This window comes from Typopeltis vanoorti, chromosome 5, assembly GCF_054136105.1.
Source record: "Typopeltis vanoorti isolate ZY-2024b chromosome 5, IOZ_Tvanoo_1.0, whole genome shotgun sequence".
Lineage (NCBI taxonomy): Eukaryota > Metazoa > Arthropoda > Arachnida > Uropygi > Thelyphonidae > Typopeltis > Typopeltis vanoorti.
This window is the reverse complement of record NC_143553.1, coordinates 123,819,577-123,831,875: the sequence shown is the minus strand read 5'-3', so window position 1 is coordinate 123,831,875 and position 12,299 is coordinate 123,819,577. Positions and strand designations below refer to the sequence as shown.

Genomic DNA, 12,299 nt, shown 5'->3' with positions numbered 1-12,299 from the left:
TGTTATCAATATTTTGCTTTTGGCTCCCAAAGGCATTCTCAAGATTACAAACACATGTAGTGTAGATCAAAAAGAATAGAAAATATTCAAACTCATCTGATACATCCCTGACTGCTCCTCCTGGATGCAGTCAGGGATGACCAGGTATGCTGTTGCCAGCAAAGGATGACAATATCTCCCAAATATTTTTTAGTATTTTGCAGCCAACTTTATTTAAATTAGGAATGTTCTTAATAGCATCCTATTCTGATTTCCTAAATAGTATTTCACTTCTTTTTTACTCCATCTGACTGCAAAGAGTTATGAAAGAAATGCACTGAGCTGTGCTGCTCTACACCCTCTCTATGGATGCAGTATGCTCATGTGTTCATGTTTGCTGTTTGGCCACATGGTCAGGACACTTTCATGTTTTGAACACACCTAAACAGTCCAAACTGTAGAATAAAATGTACAGTGGAAATTGCAACCAACCATTACCTGCCATTTCTAAATATTACAACTCCCAGGCAGCTCTTTTGCTATCTACAATGCTTCCGAACACACTGACAGATACCTAAATATTAATTAATGCCACCACCTTGCACAGAAATATGGTATTATTAAAACACCAGTAATGCACATAGAGCCATTTGTTGTAATAATCATACTCCAAAAAGACTGCAAACATGCAGACTAACAGGTAATGTATAGATCACTGCAAACAGTAGTACCTTATGTTAGGAGATATATTTTTAATATAATTCCATTTATAAAAGGTTGTAGAACTATAGTACATCAATACTGTGGGTGGGTTGATGAGAATTTTTTTGTTAAATAAAAATACAAGAAAGAAGAATTTCAGAAACCCTGCTCTAGAGACCAACATGAATCAGGCTCCGATAAGCAGGTGATGGTCTCACACTGGGTAATGAATCCTTTTACCCAGTGGAATAGGATTCATTACCCATGAACTGTTATTCAAACTAGCCTTCTTTATATCTGCTCTCTTAAATGAAATCCATTACCAATATGAGAATGCACTACAACATATAACAGGTATCATTCAAAGAAACCTACATTAAGGTCTCTTTGAATGATACCTAGAACTGCTTTGAATGCATGTAGCTAGTTTGTATATAGTTCTCAACAGTACTCAGTTTCAGCTGGTAAAGTATGTCTCACATCCAGAGTTTGGTTTATAATCATAATCCCTTGATAGAAAATGTAGCATTTCTTTCACATATCTCAGTGTATAGTCATAATTTCTTTTAACTAATAGTCTTGTACTATGTTAATTAATATGGTATCAACTATTTGAGAATTTATATATATAGATTTATCTATAAATAATTGTGTGTATACATTTAATTTCATATTAATTCCATCCACAAAAGGTTTATATGCTCATATTACTTAAAGATATGTTTTATTATAACATAGCAGTAAAAGTTCAGTAACTGGAGGTGAAATATTAGTAATACTGTATTTGCTTATTTTACCTTGTATTCTGATTAGCCATAACTTTCCAAGTAATATAACCTATAGTACATTAGTGCTGTTCCAAATTATCTAACTAGCCTAATTTGGAGACCATACATACACAAGCTTCCAGTAAGCATAGTAGTGATCTCATAGTAATTGATGAAAACTTCCACCTAAAATACATGAAAACTTCAAAAACTTAAATCGGACAAAAAAGAGGTTGATAATTTGAAAGTAAGTCCATTTCCTATCTACTGAATATAGGATTTGTATGCTTTTAATTTCATTTATTATGAGATATATACACATATACTTCCATTTATAAGCTATAATTTAAAGTTTGAGAAAATAAGGCCACTCAAAAAAAAAAAAAAAATATATATATATATACAGTAAGTCCTCAACTTACAAGGATTTGTAGATACATGATTACAGGACTTACGACTAGCAACACCATCTATCTACCTCCACTTTGTATTTCGGCTCTGTGTTTTTTTGCCATTCTAATAGATGGCTATAAGATAGAGCAGAAAGGATTCAGTTTAGCATAGGTAAGTTAAAATGGAGGATATTATAGATACAGCCATGTTTTAGCCAAATATAGAAAGAAACTTTAAAGCAAAATTTCAAAAATTTACCAGAGAATTTCCCTGTTTTACTGGGCGACCGTATGGCCTCCTAGGCAAAGCTTGTCTTTTAAGTAGTGCAAACGAAAGTAGATTCAAAGTGATGCTGAAGGTTATTCTTATAAGTTCTCTGGTAAATTTTTCAAAACTTTTTTTTATTTTATATTTGGATTAAAAATATGGTTGTATCCATAATATCCTCCATTTTAATATAATTAATGTCTTTCCTAGTAAACTGATTATGAAATCACTTTTTTTTCCTCTAAAGCACAAGTTGTATGTTAGTGAACCCAGGTAGATACTTATCGTAAACAAAATATAAACCCTAAATACGTATGAGAGAAATTTAAGAATGATGAGACCACATGTATTCACAATGACAGAAGTGCATTATGAGTGCAGAGACTAAAATTAGAAGTTATTTATTAAACCACATGAAAAACTATTATGAAAGCTAAAGTTCCCATTATTCAGCACACAAAAAGTTCAGCCAATGCAATCCTTGATCATTTCCAAGAATGAAAGACAATAGAAATGGACAAAAATCATTGATAATTTCGATTGAAGATGTGCAATGCCAAAGATCAGATGTCTTATATAAGAGAAAACCGAAAATACTGTTGCATGCTATAAACTTGTTTATAACTGGGGGTACCTCTAGTATTATATACTCATAATGAATATGTAATATCATTTGTGTTAATTTTCTTATGATTATATTTGCTTTTATATTTATGTACTTGATAGAATACTGAATAAACTTTCATTTTCTTGAAGTTTTATTTTCAAATATATCCTGTTGTACCTTTAATTATCTTTAGAAATCAACACATTTGTCAAAACATGCATCATATTTGAGCACTATTTGACTTGCGTGGAAACCTTCAGAACGAATTCACTTAACCACTTGAGTATATATATATATCCTGAATTTTTCCCTTTTGACTTTAAAACACTTTTTTTTTTTTAAATTGATGTCAAATTTTAAATTTCACCAAGTTATTTTCTCACATATCATTGCCAACTAGTAAAATGGAATGATCATCCAACTGCTTGTAGCTGAAATGTAATGGCATTTCTGAAAAAGTGTCAGTGGTAACAGACACATCATGAACTCTGTCATGAGCCTTTGCCTTTTATTAGTGGTTCTGATTAAGGATTTCACTAACTTCACAGCAGTTTTGAATAGCTGGCTCCCATGAGAGGCCAGTCTGAAATCTCCAAAGAGCAAAATCCTTGAATAGCATGCTTCTTAATGGAAAACACAACAAAAAGCTGTATTTTTTCATTTAACATGGGCCCAAGGCTGCTGTAGTGGCAGTGTAATGTCAACGGTAACCTTGGCATTCGACTCACAAGCAAAGTCGTTGCTTGTTGGAGATTAAACGTTCATGTGTAGCTCTGTGGTGGGTGGGGGAGCTCTGGTATTCAATTAACTTCTTTCTGAGAATTAATAATTTTTTTATCTTATTTCTTAGGGCCCTTAACAGTCCTCAGCATTTGGAACATTAAATCAAAAAATAAATAAACAGAAAACATCAGAGACATCAACAGATATACCATCTTTCTTAATCTTGCATTCAACAGAAGCACGTCTATTTGGAGGTATGCAAATCAGTCACTCCCCCCCCCCCCCTATCAAACTAAACTTTTTAGTGGTGTAATATTGAAGTGAGGCTAACTCAATGTCCCCAATGATGAGATCTGATCCAAATTGAAAGACCCAAGGAGTGATAGCCATAAGGAGTATCCTCCTATGTAGAGATGGGTACCTTCTTTCTCACCAGGAATATCACCTTTACATTCAACACACCAAAACAAGCAAGGTATGTGAAAGCTGGATATCTGAACTGTCCAATTAGGCTTAACATCACAAACGCTTTGCACTGCTTTGAATGTCAGAAGGATGGGTATTCCCAGACTGCCTGTTGTGGCTCTGCTATCTGTGGCAGTCAAAGATGCGAGAACAAAAATTATAAGAGCAAAATACTAAAATGCCCTAATTGTGAGGGAGATCACTGTGCATGCCAATGCTGAAAGGATGAAAAAGAGATTAAAAAAAAAATTAAAACCAAGCAGAGCATCCTTATCAGTAGGGGAGGAAACGGTATACCACAAAAGTACCAGCATCTAGGGGTAAACTTTCCTATGCTGAGAAAGCAACTGTTAAGAAAGTTCCTATAGGGATCTTAACATGTATGTTGTTAACATCTTCTCGCAATTCATGCATCCCGAAACATGGTTTGCTTGCTGTCACTTTAGAATGTATCAAAGATAAAAATCAATATGGGCTCACTCATGAGATATACCAAAAATGAACCCATATGAAAATCCACTAATTAAAAAGGAACGTGTACTGCAGAGGATCAAAGACATGCCTAGACCTATTAATAGATGGAATGGATATCTTCATTTCCCACAAAAGAAGATAAAACAATTAATTTAGTTATTGCCCTTGCGTTTCTTGATTGTGATAGCACCTTTACATTTCATCAACTGACAGCGTTGCCTGCAGTCGAATTTTGGCGATGCAGTCTATTTTTTTTTTTTTTTTTAAATACAATATCATGGACAAATAATATTGGTACTGCATGAAACCCCACTAATCCTATGATAATATCTCTTTTGAAGTTCATGAGTTCTTTATGTGATACTGTACTGATGTTTAATCAGGTCTATGATATATCTATTTGCCTTACAGTAGTATATATATATGTACTGACAGGAATGTGTGTTAGTATATTTCATTGGAAAACAGGGAGTGATGTACAAATATCTATTTCTACATGTCATATAAATGAATTTTCAAGTTTTTTGAAACGTAAATACATTTATGTAATATGTAGAAATAGCTTCTTTGGTTGGAAAGACTTGGGTTCGATTCCCATCCGTGACATGAGGAACCTTTATCTCTTTCGACTAAAGGTGAGGTAACCTGTTTTTTTTTTTCGTCCAGAAAGTCGGGTTTTTCGTTCCCGTGAACAAACGCATCTACAGACATAGGACACTCTGAGAAGTATAGGGTTAACGGGACGGGTATGGTTTGGAAGGGCTAAGGACTGCCCCGTAACAGACCACATATTCCTAATACGTAAAAAAGGAAGAAGAAGAAGTAGAAACATCCATCTGGTAATTCAAACTGAATAAGTTCGAAAATAATAATAATTTAAGGCCTTTCAAGTAATAAATGGGTTTTACTTATATGATATACGTAAATGTTGAAACAGATTGTAGTCAAGTTCATTATGTATATAACATCATCCAATACATGATACAGTATTAGATACATAATGAACAGAATATGCTGTTGCTTATTCAGAGGATGATTATAATTAAAATGCGATTCTAGTTTCTATTGTTTTCTGGGCAGCTAAATCAAACATCTCTCACTATAGTAAATGTATCATGACCGAAAGAATGGTTCATTATATAGGGGAAGACTTGCTGTAATGAATCTCCTTTTAGAATATCATTGATGGTGAGGTATTGGGCAGGAATATTCTATAGTTTATTATAATAATTTCACAAATTATAGTGAGAGTTGACTGAACCATAACTCTTGTATAGAAATTAGTAATAATGAAACACATTCATTTTTGATTGTATTCTATGTTACGCTAATATAAATAACGTTCTGTTACATTATAACTTCAGTAGTACATCCCTTGGATAATGGGACAACCCGTAAGTTGGTCTGTTTTCAAATTTCTGCTTTCCTATTACCATACTGTAGATGAAAAACCCTTTGTATTATGATAGCTTATAATAACATTCTTGGTACGAGCTCTGTCAACTCACTAGAAACTGAAAACCATTAAATGTATTTAGTGGAAATTTAACTCAAGCATTTTAACTATTCTTAATTATAGATAGTAATAACAGATGCAGAAACACTATATTTCACTGCTCTTACTGATAGCTGAAGAAGAGAAAAATGTAAATGGGACCTTGTACACCAGAACAGTATTGTCTTAATAAAGATTTTAATGTAATATTCCAGGTAATGCTCTGTTATGTTAATTAGTTCCATTCAAATGTTTTCTAGATTATTGTAGCCCTTTGGGAGTGCATCTTTATTTATTGACTATATTTGTGTTTATTGTTTTTAATGTATTTATAAAAAAATGATAAATTTAGTTAAGACCACACATGAGCGAAGAAATTAATTTTATTACTTAAGAATAACAAGAAAGTTTATGACATGGCCAATTTAAGGAGACTGCATGCTAATATTTTGCTATATGCATCGAAAAAATATGCTGCAAAAAATTAGTGTTCTGTAAACTGGATCTTGACCTCGGTAAATGACATGTTGTGAGTCTTGAAGCCAGCTAGTGAACGTGCCTTGATAACACGGTCGAATGGGAAACCCATTGGCATTTTATCGGGATATTTCTCATCTTTCACACCACAGTAACTGAGGGCCTCATCACATGCAGAGTGACTGCTAGTGCTTCCGACCTTAAAGAGAAAAATACAAGATTGAAAAATCAAATTGGTGAATAAGCAATTCATATAAATATGGATGTTGTAATTTAATGATAATTACTTATTAGTATACGCATGCTATTACTTACATGATCGTGTTCCCAGTCTGTAAGCATAACAAACAGCTCAAATTCCATTCCCTTATCGTTTCCTTTTGGAAGAAGCATATAATCAGGCCAGCCGCAACTACAAAACTCATCACTATGGGCGCCAGCTGCCAACTCATCAAAAGTAGGAGTCTTACCAATGGTAACTGTGGACTCTCCTGACTTACGGATGATGACATTCTTACCAGGAGTCACTATTAGGGAAAAAACAATACCATTAGTTGCACATACTTTTGAATGCACAATTAATCGTAATAAATACTAGTGGAGTTTTTTTAATTTTTTTTTTATGGGCAGAACCTTGCTTAGAGCAGAAATTGAAAAGCCACATATTGCATATTTTGTATCATTGTATTCTTCAGAGCCATCCCTTAATGTTTTTTTTTAATTAACTATTTCCGCTTTATAGTTTAAGTTAATTTTCTACTAAAAAACAGCTAGTTTCCACCTTTAATACATCACTGATAGTTGAGTTTCTATCTGTTGATGATTTTAAACATCTCAGGGCAAGGGTATGGCAGACAGTTCCTATTATCTCATGTTCCTAAACCCTAACTGGTATTATTCTCTGAAAACTGTTTGAATTCTAGGATTGATTTTTATGAGTTTTTGAATTGAAAATAAAAGTTTCCGGTGTGTGTGTGTGTGTGGGGGGGGGGAGAGACCGCTTGCCTGTGCAAGAGATTGACTGACTCTAGACCAAGTTCCTCTGGTTACTTTTTGAATTAAATAAATTGTAATAATACTACAAAGGACTGTCTTAACCACGCTACCGGCCAGGACGTATACATACGTCCACATTTCCATGGATGCGAAGCATATTAAAATTGTAATACCATTGACATTACATTGAAATTTATGATGGATACGAAGCTTTTTGAGGGTGCGTATTTGATCTTTAATTGCCGGTAAGGTGGTTTGAAGATTCATTTCACTTCAAAAAGAATTTATGCTATTTCTGAAATTCTAAATAAGTAACAACTCAATCCTTACGTTTTAACAAGTTTAAGCGATTTGTACTTAAGCGAATATTATGATACTTACATTTATGATGGAATTTGTCCAACTCAATGTAGAATCGACGTGCTTCATTAATTTGAAGAAGATTTCCAAGTTCATCATATTTAGGTCCCAAGAAGATACGAACGGTTGCGTCTTTTTCTGCTCCAGTTTTATTTTCAACACTGATGTTGTAAGAGAAAGGTTCATGGTTGAGGTGATGGTATTTCACCTGAAATAAAATCGCATCTTAATAGAAATAAATATTTAGGAGATTACTTGTGTGATGTTATTAAGTGTAGCATTCATTAATAAATGAAGATTGCGGATTTCTAAATAACTAAAAAAAAAGTGAGGTAGGTTGGAATGGAAACCGTAAGTAAAAATTGATATTCCCACCTTAAAGGATTACCAATACATGAAAGAGAAAGAACGTTAACTATTTAACTATGTATGCAAGTAAAGGGGAATTAATATAATAGCTTTACCTTTACGGAACCTTTGGTGTTGAGACCATGACGGAGTTCCAGTTCATCTTCGGAAATAAAGGTGTGGACAAGGTTGGGAGCCTTAGCATTCACTGTAACATTCACAATATCAACTCCAGAGAAGTCAAGCTATAGAATGATAAGAATTCTGTTGAAGTAATTATGTACTTCACTTTGTATTGAACATACTTATAATACTTATGTATAATCAACTAGAATGCAAAAAAGAATCGCATATAAGCAGTTGATAATATTGTAATTTTAAAATTTTATGAGTCAATCAGCCTCCGTAGTTCAGTTAGTTTAGATGAGTTCTTTGGTTAGAAAGAGCCGTTTTCAATCAAATGCTGAGTTAACCAGCCTCATACGGTGATGGAGGGGATTTTCTCCAGTTTTTTCTTCCCTATAAACAAGTAAATTGCTCACACGCTGTAAACAGACAAGACACTTTAGCAAGGACTAACCCACCTAATCCGTTAGATCTGATTTCGAAGCTTGAACGATGAAGTGTGGGTCTATCCGTAAGTGTAAATCAGGAAGGAAGGATGAGGTAGTCATTAAATTATACATTTACCGTACTTTTCAAATTTGTCATTTTATGCAAGTAACAGAGATATCGTTATTATAATGCTGATGTTTTTGTTCCATTAACGTCCATAAATTCTCTTGCCACTTGTACATCACCATCACTTAATCTCCTATGATTGTATGATAGAGAAAACCATTCTAGTACCGAATCACCTCTTGGTGCTCTAAGAAAGCTCTTTCAAGATTGATATTTGAATCATGTAATTTGATATACGAATAATAACTGCATAGTTTTAATAACTGTCAGAAGTACAAATTTTACAATAATGATACATCCAAAATCGTTTCGGTATATGATAATCCCTGCCAAAAATATTTTATGTAATAAAGAATAAAAAAAAATATTGGAAGTTTAATGGTAGTCAACACCAGTGCATAAACTGTCTATTTTAGCGAAGATATTCGATTTTGTTATTCCATTTCTAGTAGCTGGCTTAGGATAGATGTATGTGTATAGTCTGACCGCCAGTTCATTAGCAGTTAGCCATCATGTGAAATTGGGAAAAAAAAAAAAAATATATATATATATATATATATATATATACAGTATATGTGTGTGTGTGTGTGTGTGTGTGTGTGTGTGTGTGTGTGTGTGTGTGTGTGTGTGTGTGTTAATCTACATAATAAAGAAAGTAGATGTTGTATCGAAAATAATATTATTGAAATACATTAATCTTGGTAATTTTTTTTTTTTTAATTGATGCATGAAAGTGTGCACTGTCTGTCAGTTCCAAGTGCGAAACTTTCAAAAACTAAAATGTTTAAATAACAAAGTACAAATGAAAGAGAGAATAACCAAATATTTTGCTGACCTCTTTAGGTTGATAAGAAGGTAGAGTAGCTTTGTATTCCTGGAAGATATTATCCACAAACCTATGGTAGCGGTAGAAGATGGGATCGCGGAGAGAGGTGGAAGTGTCACTCATAACACCTGGATTTTCCTAAAGAAAAGACATGAATAAAATACTTTTTTTAAATTCATGCTTCACATACTTATTTAAAAAAAAAAAAAAGAGCAACTAACGTAATAATAAATTTGAGATCTCCAAATGAATTTTGTGAATATTAGGAAATGGCAATTATGATAATACCTTAATACTTCTCAAGGAAAGTATCTTACATTCTTAAATAATGTATAGTTGTATGTGAAAAGTAAATTGAAACTACCTTGAATCTGCCATCAGGATCATGGCACTGAGAAATGATTACATGTCCCCAGTTGTGTAAACTACCATAGTACTCCCGGTTCTTGGACTCATAGCTGGATTCCAACAGGTCTGCCAAAAGGTCGGTGCCATGTTCAGCATCCAAGGGGATCTCGTTACCATGATCATCGAACAAGAAGCCAAGATGAATGGCTTCCAATATTCTTTCTCTCCAACGGATCATGTCTTGTACATCACATTCGTGGATGTCCTTCATGGAGAGACCAGCTGGACGACTGGCATAATTCAGCCCGCTCACGAGAGAGGTTAGATGGGGAGTATAGCCCTCGAGCTCTTCATGGAAATTATGGAAGGGGATCAGACGACGCATGCCGGTGGACAGTCTGTCACAGTCATATCTGTAACATGAATTTAAAATGTTTTGAAATCATTTGCAACATAGTTCAAAATTAATGAGTTGTCATAAAATCAAAAATCTATGAAAAACTGCATAATTTTCATGCTACACTCATTGTTTATTATTTGTTTAAGTGAATAAATAAAGTGAATAAGTAACAAAAACCTTTCAAAACAATTGTGCATACGTTTTTTGTTTAATAACAACTAAAACCGAGCACCATTTGTTTGGAAGAGACTTTAGTTCAAGCTCGCTAACTTGAGGAACCTTTTTAACTTCTGTCATCAGTTGAAACTGAGTTAGCCGGGGGCTTAATTCCGAAACAATAGAGTTTCCTCTTCTTGACAATAGATAAACTAGCCATAAAGCACAATACAACATAATAAACCTAAGTACATTCGGTCGATGCAGTGTGGAGTAACTCCTACGATAAACATATATTTATGAATAGATATAGATATATAGATTTTGAATAATCTATATTATATAGATGAATATTATATAATTATAATCTGTAGATTAGATACTGTCTTCACTCATGTAGCAGAGTTATTATAACAAGCCCCAACTTCACCTCTTCGATATGTCGAAATCAATCATAAGATGCGTTCTCATCCCCAATTGATATTTGATTATATAACCTAAAATTTACTCAGTAGTTGGGGGGGGTGTGTTGAAAGTTATAGTTTAGGACCGCAACAACCTTAAATCCGGAAGTTACACATGCCTACATCGATTTAAAATAAGTCACACTTCACATAAAGGATTGAGGGGAATGTTTCTTCGAAAACAGCGTGTGTAGTTTTTTGTATTGAAGTTGACCAAGGATCGTATTTACCTGGCACACATCTGTTGATGCATGTAGTAGAAGAGTTCTCCTTTCCTGTCCTTTGTCTTATGCATAACTTCTGGTTTCCATGTTCCTGGATAGACAATATGCCAATGCCAGTGATGAGCATTGGCTCCAATATCTTCACGGAAGTAGGCTAGGTTATATTCAGGATCCAAGATGTTGCCAGTTTCTTCAATCTCCACAACTACAGAATCCTATCCAAATACACAAAAGCAACTAGACTTTAATTTCTTGTCTTAATCGTTTACTCTTATTTTTATAAGGTATTTATATCTTCTGCATTATATATTTATTCTGATTTTATATCAGCTTTCGATTACCTATGATCAGATGGTCACAAACTAAACGCAATGTAGTTTAAAAAATGCCTTTTATTCCCCTATAGGGAGTAGGCAAAAACGTTTTAGCCCTAACTTTTGGCGTAACACTAACCAATATCTAAGAATACGACTTGGTGATGTAACAACCAAAAAAAAAAAAGTTCGCTGTTAATTATGCATAAATTATCGAAAACGAAAGAATGAAGTATGACTATGACTAATTGACAAAGATAGATTGAAGCTTATCTAGGAGACAATAAAACACAAACATCTGTGAAATTTCACGCAGAAAAGTTAGCTTCGGAATGTACTCTGCGTTCTATAATTTTAAAGTTGTTACATTTTTACACTTTCATACTCCTTTCACTGACAGACAAAAAAGAACTGGCAAAACTTTGTTTAATTTCTGACGTCCAGTTACTACCGTGAGGCATATTTTTTTGTTATCATTTTACCATTAGGGAGATACTACTTAGACTCTATATTACTAGAAGTCAGTAATATAAGTACAATAATACTGATGCAATTTGTGGTAAAAGTTAATCGGATCAGCATAGTAACGGTCTTCCCAGAAACGGAATATGTCTGAGAGTGATATGGATTAAAAAGTATGGATTGGTTTCATTTTTTAGTTGCAAATATTTTTAAGGTTAAATAAATAAGTACAGTCTATTCCATACCGTATTTATCAATTAAATAACCAATCATTTATGGTATATATTAATTTGTGATAGGCCATTGAACTTAGCATTACAAAAGGAACATGAATTTTATTCGCGTATTTTACTGATATATAGACGAGGAGA

The 12,299-nt window shown here is 33.5% G+C and overlaps 1 protein-coding gene across 1 annotated transcript in view; it reads right to left on the bottom strand.

Annotated features, from left to right (window-relative positions):
• Nucleotides 1-6,236: 6,236 nt before the first annotated feature.
• The window catches only part of LOC150106777 (uncharacterized), a 28,077-nt gene continuing 22,014 nt past the window's right edge, over nucleotides 6,237-12,299 (bottom strand). Inside the window, exons 12-18 of the mRNA XM_090393479.1 lie at nucleotides 11,159-11,367; nucleotides 9,925-10,321; nucleotides 9,570-9,698; nucleotides 8,170-8,298; nucleotides 7,727-7,913; nucleotides 6,665-6,876; nucleotides 6,237-6,548 (exon numbers count right to left, since the gene is read on the bottom strand). Coding sequence (XP_090249605.1) covers nucleotides 6,357-6,548; nucleotides 6,665-6,876; nucleotides 7,727-7,913; nucleotides 8,170-8,298; nucleotides 9,570-9,698; nucleotides 9,925-10,321; nucleotides 11,159-11,367 — 1,455 coding nt within the window. The 3' untranslated portion in view covers nucleotides 6,237-6,356. The remainder of the gene's footprint in view (nucleotides 6,549-6,664; nucleotides 6,877-7,726; nucleotides 7,914-8,169; nucleotides 8,299-9,569; nucleotides 9,699-9,924; nucleotides 10,322-11,158; nucleotides 11,368-12,299) is intronic.